The sequence below is a fragment of the Rhinolophus sinicus genome, chromosome 4 (assembly GCF_057876585.1).
Source record: "Rhinolophus sinicus isolate RSI-liver-muscle chromosome 4, RSI-T2T, whole genome shotgun sequence".
Taxonomy (NCBI): Eukaryota; Metazoa; Chordata; class Mammalia; order Chiroptera; family Rhinolophidae; genus Rhinolophus; species Rhinolophus sinicus.
The window spans coordinates 58,745,954-58,763,298 of NC_142504.1; the positions used below are offsets into that span (position 1 = coordinate 58,745,954).

Here is a 17,345-nt window from a genome sequence, read left to right on the forward strand (position 1 = left end):
TTAGACATTTATCATTTATAGCCCTCACACTGTGTGAACCCCCCGCCCCCCCCATCCACTATCCTTTCTTGTTTCTTTAGGTAGGCCTACATTGCTATGAATTTCCCTCTTAGGACTGCTTTCGCTGCATCCCATAGATTTTTGGTCATTGTGTTTTCATTTTTGTCTCGAGGTATCTTTTGATTTCTTCCTTGATCTCATTGTTGACCCATTCATTATTTACTAACATGTTATTCAGCCTCCATGTATTTGTGTGTCTTTGAGTTTTTTTCCTTGTAATTGATTTCTAATTTCAAAGCACTGTGGTCAAAGACACTTGATATGATTTCAATTTTTTTAAATTTATGGAGACTTGTTTTGTGGCCTAACATGGGATCTATCTTGGAAAATCTTCCAAAAAAAGAATGTGCACTCGAGAAGAATGTATATTCTGCAGCTTTGGGGTGAAATGCTCTAAAAATATCAACTAAATCCAACTGGTCCAATGTGTCATTTAAGGATGCTGTTTCCATATTGATTTTCTGTCTGGAGGTCCTGTCCCTTGTTGTCCATGGTGTGTTGAGTCCCCTACTATGATAGTGTTACTGTTGGTCTCTGTCTTTATGTCAGTCAATATCTGTTTTATATATTAATATGCTCCTGTGTTGGGTGCATAGATGATTAGTAGGGTTATGTCCTCTTGCTGGATCTATCCATTTATTATTATGTAGTGCCCATCTTTGTCTTTTAATATATTTTTCATTTTAAAGTCTATTTTGTCAGCTATAAGTAATGCTACTTCAGTTTTTTCTCATTTCCATTTGCATGAAATATCTCACTCCAGCATTCACTTTCAGCCTGTGTGTGTCTTTTGATCTGACTTAGGTCTCTAGTATACAGCATATGCAAGGGTCTTGTTTTCTTATCCACTCAGCCACCCTATGTCTTTTGATTGGAGTATTTACCATTTACATTTAAAGTGATTATTGATAGGTACACAGTTATTACCATTTTGTTGTTTGTATTTTTGGTCTTCATTAGTTTGATTGTTTTCATCTTTCTTCTGCTTACAGAAGCCCTTTTAACATTTCCTGCATTGATGGCTTCGTGGTAATGAATTCCTTTAGCTTATTCTTTTCTGGGAAGCTCTTTATCTCTCCTTCAATTTTAAATGATAGCCTTGCTGGATAAAGCAATCTAGGTTGCAGGCCTTTGTTTTTTATCACTTTGAATACCTCCTGCCTGCAAAGTTTCTGTAGAAAAGTCACTTGATAGTCTTATAGGAGTTCCCTTGTATGTACCCACTGTCTTTCTCTTGCTACATTAGGATTCTCTTTGTCTTTAACCTTTGCCATTTTAACTATAATGTGTCTTGGTGTGGTCCTGTTTGAGTTCATCTTGGTTGGAACTCTTTGCACTTCCTGGGCTTGTATGTCAATTTGCTTCACCAGGTTAGGGAAGTTTTCTATCATTATTACTTCAAATGTGTTCTCAATCTCTTGCTCCCTCTCTTCTCCTTCTGGTATTCCTACGATGTGATGTGCATGTTTTTGCGCTTGATGTTATCCTACAGTTCTCTTAAACCATTTTGATTGTTTTTTGTTCTGTTTTTCTTTTTGTTCCGCTTGGGTGATCTCTGCCAATTTGTCTTCTAAGTCACTGATTCGATCCTCTGCTTCATCTAACCTGCTGGTAATTCCTTCCAGTGTGTTTTTTATTTCAGTTATTGTATTCTTTAGTTCTAACTGGTTGTTTTTTATGATTTCTCTATCCTTCTTTATGTCATCACTAAGCTCATTAAACGTTCTTATCGTCAGTGTTCTGAACTCTGTCTCTGATAGGTTGTTTACCTCTATTTTGTTTGGTTCCAATTCTGGAGGTTTCTTCTGTTCTTTTATTTGGGACATGTTTGTTTGTTTCCTCATTCTGGCTGACTCTCTGTTTGCTTTGATGTATTAGGTAGATCCCCTAGGATTATCAGTCTTTACTGGGTGGTCTTACATAGTATGTGTCCTTTATATATGAATTTCACCACCTCCCTATTCTCCTGTGTGTGTGCTCCAGAGGTGACCCTTATGTTGTGTGTGTTCTGTTAAGGTTGAACTTTAATTGCTTTTGGCTTGTCAGTAGGTAGAATTGACTCCTAGGCCTACTAGCTGTGAGAATTGGCTATGCCCACAGTGTATGAGCTGCTGTGTGTGATGTTTGACCCCTCAGATGAGGTTTGATCCCTTGGGCTCCTGTACCTGTAGAGAATTCCCTCTGGGTGTGTCACTTGTAGGTCAAACCTGGTAATAGTCTGGTTTGGTCTGGAATTGGCCTATGGGTGTGTTGAATCTTATGCCTCTTAAGCTGGGCCCTGGTAGGGCAATTTCAGAACAAAACAATTCAACAAGCAAAACAACTACAACAAAGAAAAAACCAAATACACTCACATGTAAAAACAACCGACAACCAACACTCAACACAGACAAAAATATCAAAAATACAGAAAAGAAAAGAAACAAAACAAAAAATAGCAACACCAAAAAAAAAATCAATGTGGAAAGATGGAAAGAGGGAGGAAAAGTAAGGCAAGGAAAAGAAAAAAGAAAAGAAGAGAGAGAAAAAGGGAAAATGCATATATATATATATATATATATATATATATATATATATATATGATAAAAATGATAATAATACTAAAAATAAAACAACAAAAAAAACAAAAAAAAAAAACAGCACCAGTCTTGGCTTAAGCCCACCACGCTATCTACAGGTTGTCCTCTGTTGTACAAAGACTCCTCTGCATCTTGTGGAGCCAGAACCGGCCACCTGATGTCCAGAGTGACCCTGGCACTGCAGTTCTAGATGAGTGGGACTATGGGGTATGGTTGGTAGTTTTTACAAAGTTGGTGCAGTTTCTGCTCTCACCAGCACAAACGCACCCTGAGAGCACCACAGCCAGCCACCGGGAGGTGGGCTTATTCCCTGTATACTGGTCTCATACAGTAAAGTTGCCGGCTACAAAATCAACATACAAAAGTCCATTGCATTCCTATATACTAACAATGAAATCTCAGAAAAAGAAATACAAAAAAACAATTCCTTTTGCAATTGTAGCAAAAAGAATAAAATACCTATGAGTAAACTTAATCAAGGATGTGAAGGACCTATATGCTGAAAACTATAAGACATTTTTGAAAGAAATTGAAGAAGACACAAAGAAATGGAAAGACATTCCATGCCCATGGATTGGAAGAATCAACATAGTTAAAATGGCCATATTACCCAAAGCAATATACAAATTTAATGCAATCCCCATCAAAATCGCAATGGAATTTTTTAAAGAAATAGAACAAAAAAACATCAGATTTGTTTGGAACCACAAAAGACCCCGAATAGCCAAAGCAATCTTAAGAAAAAGAACAATGCTGGAGTATCATACTCCCTGACTTTAGTTTGTACTACAGGGCAACAATAATCAAAACAGCATGGTATTGGCAGAAAAACAGACACATAGACCAATGGAATAGAATTGAGAACCCAGAAATAAAACCACATAAATATGGACAGATAATTTTTGACAAAGAAGCTAAAAACATACAATGGAGGGAAGACAGCCTTTTCAATAAATGGTGCTGGGAGAATTGGATAGCCATGTGCAAAAGAATGAAACTGGACTGCTATCTGTCACCATGTACCAAAATTAATTCAAAACGGATCAAAGACTGAAGCATAAGACCTGACACGATAAACTGTATAGAAGAAAACATAGGTACTAAACTTATGGACCTTGGGTTCAAAGAGCATTTTATGATTTTGACTCCAAAGGCAATGGAAATAAAAGCTAAAATAAATGACTGGGACTATATGATACTTAAAAGCTTCTGCACAGCAAAAGAAACCATCGACAAAATAAAGAGGCAACCAACTGAATGGGAGAAGATTTTTGCAAACAGTGCCTTCGATAAGGGGCTAATATCCAGAATATACAAGGAACTCATGCAACTCAACAACAAAAACAAACAACTCAATTGAAAAATGGGCAGAGGACCTGCAGAGACATTTCTCCAAAGAGGACATACAAATGGCAAGTAGACATGTGAAAAAATGCTCAACATCACTAATCATCAGAGAAATGTAAATAAAAACCACAATGAGATATCACCTCACCCCAGTCAGAATGGCTATCATCAACAAGACAAATAGTAACAATTGTTTGGGAGGCTGTGGAGAAAAAGGAACCCTCATACACTGTTGGTGGGAATGCAGACTGGTGCAGCCGTTATGGAAGGCAGTGTGGAGGTTCCTCAAAAAATTACGAATAGAATTACCATATGACCCAGCAATCCCTCTCCTGGGTATCTACCCAAAAAATCTGAAAACATTTATACATAAAGACACCTGTGCTCCAATGTTCATTGCAGCTTTGTTTGGCCAAGACATGGAAACAACCAAAATGTCCTTCGATAGATGAATGGATAAAGAAGTTGTGGTATATATACACAATGGAATACTATTCGGCAGTAAGAAAAGATGATATAGGAACATTTGTGACAACATGGATGGATCTTGAGAGTATGATGCTAAGCGAAATAAGTCAGACAGAAAAAGCAGAGAACCATATGATTTCACTGATATGTGGTATATAAACCAAAAACAGCAAAAGAACAAGACAAACAAATGAGAAACAAAAACTCATAGACGCAGACAATAGTTTAGTGTTTGCCAGAGGGTAAGGGGGGTGGAGGGTGGGGAGTGGGAGATGAGGGTAAGAGGGATCAAATATATGGTGATGGAAGGAGAACTGACTCTGGGTGATGGACACACAATGGGATTTATAGATGATGTAATACAGAATTGTACACCTGAAATCTATGTAATTTCACTAGCAATTGACACCCCAATAAATTAAAAAAAAATCCCAGGTGTCCTAGTAGCAGGAGGTTGCTGACAGCACCCACTGTGGCAGGTGTGCTGAGAGGCTCAGCTATCCAGGCCTCCCCTCTAAGCATCTGCACAATAAGGGGGTCAGAATTTTAAAAGGACTAGGGTCCCTCCCCACTGATCAAGTTTTTTCTGGTCAAACAATTCATTCACTCGTGCAATCACTCAGCACAAACTAATTGAGGACCTGGATGTGCAGATACTGACTTAGGCACTATGACTTTGACCACAAAGAGGGATAAGGTTCCAGGTCTCAGGGAACAGACATTCTGGTAAGGAGAAGTATGTGATAAACATACAAATGGATGATATCAACTCCTTGAGTTGAAGAGTTGCAGAATGCTTAAGAAGAAAAAATACCAATACTCTGTTGTAAGCATAAGGAATATTTCTGTGGGTCTAGTGTATAAATGGAGTGTTTAAAACACCTCTCAGTCCTCTGCCCTTGACTTTTCCTGCCCTGTAACTTCTGGTGTTGCCATCCTACTTTAAAGAACAAAAATCAGTTAGAGAACATCCAGGTTCCTCCATACTTGCTGAAGTAGTATCTGGCCCTGCTCAAGCTCCATTGGAGCCTCAACCAGCAGCACAGATGCTCTCTACCTCAGTTTCTTTCTCCATTTGGAGTGCCTCCAGACTTGGAGCCCAGGATCCTCTTCTTGGATTTGGCATTCTTAGCTGACATTGGCCATAACCATGGAGGATAGCCCTGCAAGTCCCCTTCCTCTCCTCAGCAACTCTTGACTGTGAGCTCCTCTCCTGGGCCCCTGGGGTTTGACTGAGGTTGCTAAAATTCCTTCTACTTGTTCCCAAAGTATTTCTATACCCCAGGGGTTCCCACACTTCCATTGCTCCCCCCTCCCCTCTGCAGGCACAAATTTTGCCATCTCTGCAAACTCTTTGTTGACTTAGTTGATATTTCATAAGTGATATTTTTATAACTTATTATAAAATGCATACATTAATGTTTTAATTTTGTATATAATTGTAACATAATATTTTAGTTAGGCTTTTTCTGGTTAATATTTTAATATTAAAAATATAACTAAATTAAAAATGCATTTCTCTTTTAAAGGGAACTTTGTATCACTAACATAAACAGAAAAGTATTGTCATTCCCCTAAGTGGGATGTAGTTATAGAAATAAATATAATGTAAATCAAAAAGTGGTCTTAGGGCTGACCCGGTGGCTCAGGCGGTTAGAGCTCCATGTTCCTAACTCCAAAGGCTGCCGGTTCGATTCCCACATGGGCCAGTGGGCTCTCAACCACAAGGTTGCCAGTTCGATTCCTCAACTCCCACAAGGGATGGTGGGCAGCACCCGCTGCAACTAAGATTGAACATGGCACCTTGAGCTGAGCTGCCGCTGAGCTCCCAGATGGCTCGGTTGGTGCGCGTCCTCTCAACCACAAGGTTGGCGGTTCGACTCCCTCAAGGGATGGTGGGCTGTGCCCCCTGCAACTAGAAAACGGCAACTGGACCTGGAGCTGAGCTGCGCCCTCCACAACTAAGACTGAAAGGACAACAACTTGAAGCTGAACGGAACCCTCCAGAACTAAGATTGAAAGGACAACAACTTGACTTGAGAAAAAGAAAGGCCTGGAAGTGCACACTGTTCCCCAATAAAGTCCTGTTCCCCTTCCCCAATAAAATCTTTTAAAAAAAAAAAAAAGGTCTTAAATTCTACCTAGAGACTGATAGAGGCTCTGAGCCCCAGGCCTGCAAGTCTTTATTAAAAAGTGAGATCAGGAAGAGTTAGAAGGTGCCAAAGATGCAATGGCACCAAATGAGACTTTTTCTTTGACCTACTCAGGACCAAAGAGAATTAAGAACTAAATCACCCTTCCCTGAGAAGATTCTTGGCCTGCCCATTGTTGCTGCCCAACACACAACTCTGTGAGGCAAGCAGGACAGGAGTTATTGCTCCCATTTTCCAGATGAGGAAAACTGAGATTTGGAGGAACAACCAGAAGAGCTATTCATCGCTGGGCCTCCTCCTCCTGGAAGCCCTCTCCACCTCATGGGTTCAGGTGAAGGGCTTCCTTGGTCCTCCCACAGACCCTGCACTGAGGCTCATCAAGGCACTAGTGGTACAGTGGGATGCACTATGAGACCCATTCTGTAAACTGGGGCTTGACCTAGGATTCTGTGCCCAAGGTACCAGGACTCTAGGGCCCCCTGCCTCTGGAGATAGGCCTTCCGGGGCTGTATGAAAGGGATAAGCCAGGCTATTTTCATCACTTCCTTCCTCCCACTCAAGCAGTGGCCACCATCCACTGCCTTATATAGAACTGCCACCTCGGCCTCAACCAGGACGGTTTGGGCCACAGAAAGGGGTATCCGACTGCAGGCCTCAAAGGTAAGTGGCCCTCTTTATTACCCAGCCCTGCCTCCCACTCTGTGGGCCCTGCCCAGGTAGCAGGGAGGCTGGCTGTTAAGGCCTGCCTTTATGCCTCCTTCTGCTCTCCTCTAGAGGACAGGTGGAAGCAGACTCTGAGACACCTGCTCTTTGGCTAAGTCAGGCTTCATTGGTTTAGTCAATGAATAGTCATTGGAAGTGTACCATGGGCCAGGCCCTGGGGCGGGGGGAAGAACTTGTCTTAGGTAGGGGAAACACTTGTGGAGGAAAGACCGTGAATCAGGCAGAAAATAAGCTCATGAGACCTAAATTTGAGTCTGACACAGACCACTGGGTGACCCTGCACAAATCATTCTGTTTCTGGGCCTCAATTTCCCCAATTCCTAGCATTAGCCTAGATGAGTGGGAGCCTATTCTGGTTTCCCTTACCCACTCCCACCTCAGCATCCTCTTCCTAATGTTTTCTACATCAAGTATCACGTAAGAGTTCACTTAGCCATGGCAAGCTGTTTGGAATTGATTGGATAAGGTGTGGTCTGTGAAGTCCACACTGTCAGCCTGACCCCAGGCTAGGCATGGAGGCTATAAGCAGCCTTTCCCAGGCTCTGGAGGCCAAGGGCCAGGACTGTAAATCATGTAGCAGGGATCTGTTCCCCCCACTGCTTGCGTTCCCTTCCCCTTCCCAAGAATGTACTTACCCCTGCTCCACTCCCCCACCTTAGCTACCCTCACTGTCCTGCCTTCTGAGTGTCCAGTGAGAATCAGCCAAGCCCAGGTTGGGGGCACTTCACTTCCTTCAGTCTTTGCCACTACAATTTCACAGATGAGAAAGCTGAGGCCTAAGAAAAGAATTGTCCTTTGTTGCAGGTCAGATCTCACTGTGCCCACAGAACCCACCACTGGCTCTTGGGATGGGGTGCAGGCTGCCAGGCTCTCCCTCACCTTATGGCCATTCTCCCCCACAGCCAGCCTGCACTATGCCTGCCTGTGGGGTGCTGTTCCTGCTCTGGGCCACCGCGGAGGCCACCAAGGACTGCCCTGTACCATGCACCTGCCAGGCCCTGGAAACCATGGGGCTATGGGTGGATTGCAGGGGGCAGGGCCTCACATCCCTGCCTACCCTGCCAGCCCACACCCGCCACCTCCTGCTGGCAAATAACAGCCTTCGCTCCCTGCCCCCCGGTGCCTTTGACCACCTGCCCCAGCTGCAGACACTCGATGTGACACAGAACCCCTGGTACTGCGACTGCAGCCTCACCTACCTGCGCCTCTGGCTAGAGGACCATACACCTGAGGCCCTGCTTATTGTCCACTGTTCCAGCCCCGACCTCATCACCATCCATCCACTGGGCCAGCTCACAGGCTATGAGCTGGGCAATTGCGGCTGGCAGCTACAGACATCTTGGGGCTACCCAGCAGTCTGGTGGGATGTGTCACTGGTTGTTGTGGCCACAATTGACCTGGCTCTCCTGGCTGGCCTGCTGTGCACTGCCACGGGATCCCAAGACTGAGCCCAGGCCCCCAGGGTCACCCTCAGGCCAGGCAGCAAGCCTTGAGCCCCTCCCTAGACTCCACCAACCCTGATCAGCCAGAACCACCAGTAACTCAAAATAAATTTGCTGCTCAATCATTTTATCCAAGCTCAGAGATTTTTTTTCCTCTCAGCCCCTTCTGGAAACCTGGGTTCATTTTGTTATTACCAGATATCAGTAGGGGCTTCTCTGTACCCCAAGTTCCTAGTAAAATGAGCTGTTCTCACCTCTCCCCAACCAGCCACCTCCAATTCCACTATCTGTACATCCATAGCTTCCTCGGTGCTTGCCAGGTCATAGAACTCCAGTTCTCACCCCCTCCTCTGTCTGCCTCCCCACATGGGCACCTGCTCCCCACATGGGCCCTCCCAGACAGCCCAGGACAACTGCACATCAATATTCAGCCCCTCTCCAAATTCCACCAAAAAACAAACAAACAAAAAAACAGAAAAACAAAGTTGCTCTCACAACACAGCAGTGAGCAGACAGGAGGTACTGAAGACCCTAGGGGTCGGGTGGCAGGGCACAGTGGGAGGTGTTCATCTCTGCAATAAGCATACACTGAAAAAGGCATATCACCATTCCCAAAATGGCCTTTTGCCACTTGTCTGGCCCGGAGGTCACCTGGGCTTACCTAACCCCACCCTTTCTCATCTTCTCCTATACTAGTTTCTCTCTCCTTTTCCTCTCTTTACCGTCTTCTTCAGAACAAAACATCAAATTACTCCCTTTCTCATGGAAATGACTCCCCTCCAAGTGCTGACATCAGACACCTGCAAACTCTGGAGTCCCACTTCTACCACATGCAACAGTCACCAAATTCTTCTAACAAGACATTTCTCTCCCTCAGAGGAATTCTGGTGCAAGCAGCTAAAATAATAAACTTTTCTCCACCATATGAGATAATATTTACAGTTCCATTACTGGCCAAACCAAATCCAAATATAATTACACCAAGGTCCCTCCATTAGGAGTTCTATGTGGTAAGCCTATGCTGATACGGTGCCACAAGGAAGACCAAGTGGACACAGAATGCCACTGGAGGGCACTGACCCACAGAAGTAAGGCTCTGGAACAGAAGCCCCAAACTCAGGGTGAGGGATGGACATAGGGAGTGGTAGAGACTGTGGCAAATCAGAGAGCCCATGTTCCATCCAAAGAGGTGCAGCCAAGTGCTGCCATGTGGAGATGTGGATCCAGGTGCCCAGGATTCCATTCTTCCAGAGATATAGGAAATATAGATTTTTATGTGAAGTCTCTGAACTATTCAAGTGTTGGCAACTAAATGAAATATATTTTTTTAATTATATATCAAGAGGACAGATATAACATATACAAGGTTGGACAATTAAGTTCATGAACTCATCCTAGAAAAAGTGTTACATACCTCATTGCTGAATGAGGTCACCTTCAAAGTACTTCCCTTTGGGAAGCTATGTAGCAAGTGCCTAGTCTACCCTTCAAAGCAAGTTTGGAACTCTTTTCTGGAATGGCCATCAGAGCTATCGTCGTATTATCCTTGATGTCCAGAATGTCATCAAAATGTCTTCCTTTCAATATTTCCTTTATCTTTGGGTAAAGAAAGAAGTCATTGAGGGTCAGATCAGATGAGTAGGGAGGGTGTTCCAATGCAGTTATTTGTTTACTGGCTAAAAACTCCGTCACAGGCAGTGCCATCTCAGGTGGTATATTGTCGTGATGCAAGAGCCATGAATTGTTGGCAAAAAGTTCAGGTCTTTTTCGTCTAACTTTTTCATGCAGCCTTTTCAGCACCTCCAAATAGTAAACTTGGTTAACTGTCCGGTTGGTACAAATTCATAATGAATAATCCCTCTGATATCAAAAAATGTTAGCAACATCGTTGCAACAAGTTTGCGAACTTAATTGTCAGACCTCATATTATCAACTAAATGGAGTCCATAGGCTGACAGTCGGTAATCTGTGCATTAGGAATCAGATGTAACACTGTTGCCCAATGAGAACAATGGTAAGAGCTGGCATGTACTTATTGGGTACATGGTATGTGAGAGGCCCTGTATAAAGCTCCTCACATGGGTCATTTTCCTGCACCCTGTGAAAACCCTGAGGGAAAAGCACTGTCCTCACAGTGCATGGAGGAAGACACAGGCCAACGGCCCCCAACAGTCACTTCATAGACATGGTCCCAGACAGGTCCCCTTCCACATCTGAAAAGTGCTCCCTTGAAAGCTTCCTGGGCCCCCTAGAAACAAAACCCTTCAGCATGGGGTGCCCCTAAATTCTGCCCGATTCTTCCTGAGGCAGCACAGGTCTGGCACAATGGTGATTATAGGCCTTTATCCTGTTGACTGAGTGGCTTGGCCCAATAAGAACCTGCCAGAAACCTGGGCAGCACAGTGGCACCAATGCAAATGATTATTCCTCTGAGTGTGAAAGGAGTAGAGGGAGCTTCAGTGGCTGGACAAGGATTTCCCAAAGGATTGACATGACAGCCCCAGGGAAACAGGCCCACCGGGAAGGTGCATTCACCACCTCCATCACTCCCATGGTCTCCATCCCAGACCAGCAAAGTTGCCACTACAGCCACCAACGCCAGCATCAATTCCTCCCACCCCCATAACCAACTATTCCCTGCCAACCACCACAGTCAGTCACACAGTCAGCTCCCTATGACCATCAACACACTCTTCCCTCCCCACCACAGCTATTAACACCATCACTACCCTTGGTACCCATCATGGACTCCACACCAGCCTCACATCTGCCACAGCCTCCATCACAACCATGGACATCAGCCCCGCGATTCGACACTGCCCCCTCACTGCCGTTCTCCCACCTCTGCTGTCACCATTACTGCCAAACAACTGTGGACCTTATCCTCATTATAAGCAAAACACCAGCTCTCTCCCATCAATTTATCCCAACAATCACCCAGACAGCTATTTCATGATCAGCTCCTTCATGAGTATTTTTTAATTAAAGTTTAATGGTGTGACAATTATTAGTAAAGTTACATAGATTTCAGATGTACAATTCTGTATTACATCATCTATAAATCCCATTGTGTGTTCACCACCCAGAGTCAGCTCTCCTTCCATCACCATATATTTGATCCCCTTTACCCTCATCTTACCCTCTGGTAACCACTAAGCTATTGTCTGTGTCTATGAGGTTTTGTTTCTCATGTGTTTGTCTTATTCTTTTCTTGTTTTTGGTTTATATACCACATATCAGTGAAATCACATGGTTCTCTGCTTTTTGTCTGACTTATTTCGCTCAGCATTACTCTCTCAAGATCCATCCATGTTGTCACAAATGTTCCTATATCATCTTTTCTTACCACCGAATAGTATTCCATTGTGTATATATACCACAACTTCTTTATCCATTCATCTATCGAAGGACATTTTGGTTGTTTCCATGTCTTGGCCACTGTAAACAAAGCTGCAATGAACATTGGAGCACACGTGTCTTTATCTCTAAATGTTTTCAGATTTTTTGGGTAGATACCCAAGAGAGGGATTGCTGGGTCATATGGCAATTCTATTCGTAATTTTTTGAGGAACCTCCACACTGCCTTCCATAGCAGCTGCACCAGTCTGCATTCCCACCAACAGTGTATGAGGGTTCCTTTTTCTCCACAGCCTCTCCAACACTTGTTATTATTTGTCTTGTTGATGATCGCCATTCTGACTGGGGTGAGGTGATATCTCATTGTGATTTTTATTTACATTTCTCTGATGATTAGTGATGTTGAGCATTTTTTCATATGTCTACTTGCCATTTGTCTTTGGAGAAATGTCTCTTCAGGTCCTCTGCCCATTTTTCAATTGGGTTATTTGATTTTGTTGTTGAGTTGCATGAGTTCCTTGTATATTTTGGATATGAGCCCCTTATCCAAAGCCCCTTATCGGAGGCACTGTTTGCAAAAATCTTCTCCCATTCAGTTGGTTGCCTCTTTATTTTGTCAATGGTTTCTTTGGCTGTGCAGAAGCTTTTAAGTTTCATGTAGTCCCATTCATTTATTTCAGCTTTTACTTCCTTTGTGTTTGGAGTCAAAATCATAAAATGTTCTTTGAACCCAAGGTCCATAAATTTAGTACCTATATTTTCTTCTATGAAGTTCATTGTTTCAGGTCTTATGTTTAAGTCTTTGATCCATTTTGAATTAATTTTGCTACACAGTGACAGATAGCAGTCCAGTTTCATTGTTTTGCACATACTTTCCAATTCTCCCAGCACAATTTATAGAAGAGGCTGTCTTTCCTCCATTGTATGTTTTTTCCTTCTTTGTCAATAATTATCTGTCCATATTTATGGGGGTTTATTTCTGGGTTCTCAATTCTATTCCATTGGTCTACGTGTCTGTTTTTCTGCCAATACCATGCTGTTTTGATTATTGTTGCCCTGTAGTACAAACTAAAGTCAGGGAGTTTGGTATCTCCAGCATTGTTCTTTTTTCTTAAGATTGCTTTGGTTATTCGGGGTCTTTTGTGGTTCCAAACAAATCTGATGATTTTTTGTTCTATTTCTTTAAAATATGCCATTGGGATTTTGATAAGGATTGCATTAAATCTGTATATTGCTTTGGGTAATATGGCCATTTTAACTATGTTGATTCTTCCAATCCATGAGCACGGAATGTTTTTCCATTTCTTTGTGTCTTCTTCAATTTCTTTCAAAAAAGTCTTATAGTTTTCAGCATATAGGTCTTTCACATCCTTGGTTAAGTTAATTCCTAGGTATTTTATTCTTTTCGTTGCAATTGCGAAAGGAATTGAGTTTTTAATTTCTTTTCTTGTAAAATGCTTTTTCTGCATCAATTGATATAATCATATGATTTTTGTCCTTTATTTTGTTCATGTGATGTATCACATTGATGGATTTGTGTATGTGGATCCATCCTTGTGCCCCTGAGATGAACCCCACTTGGTCGTGACGAATAATCTTTTTAATGCATTGTTGCATTCGATTTGCTAGAATTTTGTTTAGGATTTTGCATCTGTATTAATCAGAGATATTGGTCTGTTGTTCTCTTTTTTTGTGTTGTCCTTGCCAGGTTTTGGAATCAGGGTAATGTTGGCCTCATAAAATGAGTTAGGGAATACTGTCTCTTCTTCAATTTTTTGGAAGAGTTTGAGCAGGATTGTCATTAGATCCTCTTTGAAGGTTTGGTAGAATTCACTAGTAAAGCCATCGGGTCCCAGACTTTTGCTTTTGGGAAGGTTTTGGATGAGTGATTCAATTTCCTTACAGGTGATCTGTCTGTTTAGATTTTCCAGTTCTTCATGATTCAGCATAGGAATGCTATATGTTTCTAAGAACTTGTCCATTTCTTTTAGGTTATTAAATTTGGTGGCATATAGTCCTTCATAGTATTCTTGGATGATCCTTTGTATTTCTGATGCATCCGTGATAACTTCCCCTTTTTCATTTCTGATTTTGTTTATTAGTGTCTTCTCTCGTTTTATCTTAGTGAGCCTAGCCAAGGGTTTGTCAATTTTGTTAATCTTTTCAAAGAACCAGCTCTTTGTCACATTAATTTTTTCTATTGTCTGTTTGTTCTCTACTTCATTTAGTTCTACTCTGATTTTTATTATATCCTTTCTTCTGCTGAACTTAGGTTTCATTTTTCTTCTTTTTCTACTTCTTTAAGGTGTAATGTGAGGTTATTTATTTGGGATTTTTCTTGTTTCTTGAGATAGGCCTGTAATGATATAAATCACCCTCTTAAAACTGCTTTTGCTGCATCCCAAAAATTTTAGTAGGATGTATTTTCATTTTCATTTTTTTCTATGTATCTTTTGATCTCTCCTCTAATGTCTTCTTTGACCCAATCGTTCTTTAAAAATATGTTGTTTAATCTCCATGTATTTGTGGTTATTCCTGCTTTCTTTTTGCAGTTGATAACCAATTTCAAAGCCTTGTGATCAAAGAATATGCTTGGTATGATTTCAATCTTCTTAAATTTGCTGAGGTTAGTTTTATGTACCAATATATGGTCTATCCTTAAGAATGTTCCATGTACACTAGAAAAAAATGTACTTCTGATGTTTTAGGATGAAGTACTCTATAAATGTCAATTATGTCCATTTCACCTAATGTGTCATTTAGCGCTGCTATTTCATTATTTATTTTCTGTTTAGATGATCTATCCATAGCTGTCAATGATGTATTTGGTCCCCTAGTATAATTGTGTTTTGGTCAATTTCTCCCTTTAGTTCTGTTATTAGTTTCTTGGTATATTTTGGTGCTTCCTGATTGGAGGCATAAATATTGATGACTGTTATGTCTTCTTATTGTATAGTCCCCTTTACCACTAGGAAATGTCCATCTTTGTCTCTTGTTACCTTTTTCACCCTGAAGTCTGTTTCATCTGATATCACTATGGCTACACCTGATTTTCTCTGGATACCATTGGCTTGGAGTGTCAATTTCCACCCTTTCACTTCGAGTCTATGCTTGTCCTTGTAGCTGAGATGTGTCTCTTGGAGACAGCATATGGTTGGGTTTAGTTTTTTGATCCAATCTGTTACTCTGTTCCTTTTTATTGGTGAGTTCAGTCCATTTACATTTAGGGTGATTATTGATATGTGAGGATTTCCTATCATTCTATCTTTAGTTTTCTGGTAAGATTGTGTCTCCATGGTTTCTCTGCATTTTTATTGTTGTCTATTATTTCTCTGTGGTGGTATTCTATGATGTTTCCCTCTGTTTCTTCTTTTACTAGAGTATATATTTCAGTTCTGGATTTTTTTGTGTGTGGTTTCCCTTAAGTTTATGTAAAACAAAGTTTGATATTTAGAGTATTCCATTTTCTTCAGCACGCTTACTTTCTCTATTCCCATATTCCGGTTCAGGCCTTTACTCTCCCCCTTTTTATGTTTTGGTTACCACAAATTGTCCCTGTTGATGGTGGTCGAATAACCTCCTTTAGTATTTCTTGTAGTGCAGGTCATGTACTAGAAAATTTCCTCAGCTTCTGTATGTCTGGAAAGGTCTTTATTCCTCCTTCATATCTAAAGGATATCTTTGCTGGGTATATTATTCTTGGCTCATGATTTCTCTCTTTCAATAGTTTGACTATTTGGTTCCACTTCCTCCTGGCTTGTAGAGTTTCTGCTGAAAAATCTGATGATAATCTAATGGGCTTTCCTTTGGAGGTTACTGTCTTCTTTTCCCTGGGTGCCTTGAGGATTCTTTCTTTGTCATTGATTTTTGACAGCTTCAATACAATGTGCCTTGGAGAAGGCCTATTGGGGTTAAGGTAATTAGTTGTTCTATTTGCTTTTTGGATTCAAGGATCCAGTTCTTTCCACTGGAAAGAAGTTTGTGATGTTCTCATCGACTATTTGTTTGAATATATTCTCTGTTCCCTTCTCTCTTTCTTCTCCTTCTGGTATGCCCATTATTCTTATATTGCTCTTTCTGATGGAGTCAGAAAGTTCTTGTAGATTTCTTTCATTTCTTTTAAGTGCCAAGTCTCTTCCTTCTTCATCCATGTCATTTCCAGGTTTCTGTCTTCGATGTCACTGATTCTTTCCTCCATCTGGTCAACTCTACTTCCTAAGCTGGCTATTTCATTCTTAATTTCTTCTATTGAGTTCTTAATCTCCAGAAATTCTATTTGGTTCTTTTTTAAAATTTCAATCTCTTTGGTAAAATGCTCATGTTATTATGTTGTTCTTTGATTGTGTTTCTGAGTTCATTAAACTGACTTTGCCTTTCCTTTTTTTCCTGCATCTCATTGAGTTTTTTCAGAACTGCAATTTTGAATTCTCTGTTGTTTAAGTCACATATTTCCATATCTTTAAGTTCATTTTCTGGAGACCTTTCACTTTCTTTCTGAGCTGTCTTGTTGCCTTGGCTATTCATGGCAATTAATGATTTATTATTTCTCTTCCTAGACATCTACAGGAGTGTGTTCTGCAACAGGTTGATAGGAAGATGTCTTTCATTTGTTTTCCAGTACTTGTTGGTAGAATGTTTTATTCTCTCTCCAACTACAGCCCTTTTTCTCTCTCACACTGTAGTGTTATGTTTTCTCTGCACTATTCCTGCTTCTCACACAATGGGGGGATTCCCTGGAAGGCGGGCTTCTCCTCTGTTAGTAGTTTGCCTGGGTCATAGGGCACTGCACCCCTGTGGGGATGCGGAGAGCTTTTGAAGTTCCAAAAGTTTTCCTGAACCAGACTCAGAGCCTATGAGTTTCAGCAGTTCTGTTTACTCCTGCAGGGATCCGCCCAGATAGATGGCGACAGGGGCGGAGTGGGTTGTGGGAGGTGGCCCAGAGCAATAGCAGGGACCACCACCACAGCCAGTCCTGCTTCCACAGCTTATTCCCCTTTGCCGGAACTAGTTGGGTTGTGAATCTGTGTCTGAGGACCACAGTTCTCAGAACTGAAAATATTCTGTTCTTTTGATCTGACACTGCTACTGTTCTGCTTCTAACACTGGGCAGGTGGGGGCTGGGTGAGCTCTGGGATGGTAGGGAGGGGGTGGCTAGTATCAGTGCCTACGGCTTCCATTCTCTGCAGTGAGGGCTTAAACCACCGTTTTCAGCCTTC

At 41.7% G+C, this 17,345-nt stretch overlaps 1 protein-coding gene across 2 annotated transcripts; it reads left to right on the forward strand.

Moving 5' to 3' along the window:
* The first annotated feature begins 5,614 nt into the window (after positions 1-5,614).
* GP9 (glycoprotein IX platelet) lies at positions 5,615-8,902 on the forward strand. 2 transcript variants are annotated; one of them, XM_019719028.3, is made up of 2 exons: positions 5,615-7,267; positions 8,233-8,902. In XM_019719028.3, the coding sequence occupies exons 1-2, from the start codon at positions 7,118-7,120 to the stop codon at positions 8,776-8,778; spliced, it is 696 nt and encodes a 231-aa protein (XP_019574587.3). In that variant the 5' UTR covers positions 5,615-7,117; the 3' UTR covers positions 8,779-8,902. The 2 variants fall into 2 exon arrangements, with proteins under 2 accessions (XP_019574587.3, XP_074196599.1); XM_074340498.1 differs by having other exon boundaries at positions 7,213-7,267; positions 8,135-8,902.
* The last annotated feature ends 8,443 nt before the right edge of the window (positions 8,903-17,345 follow it).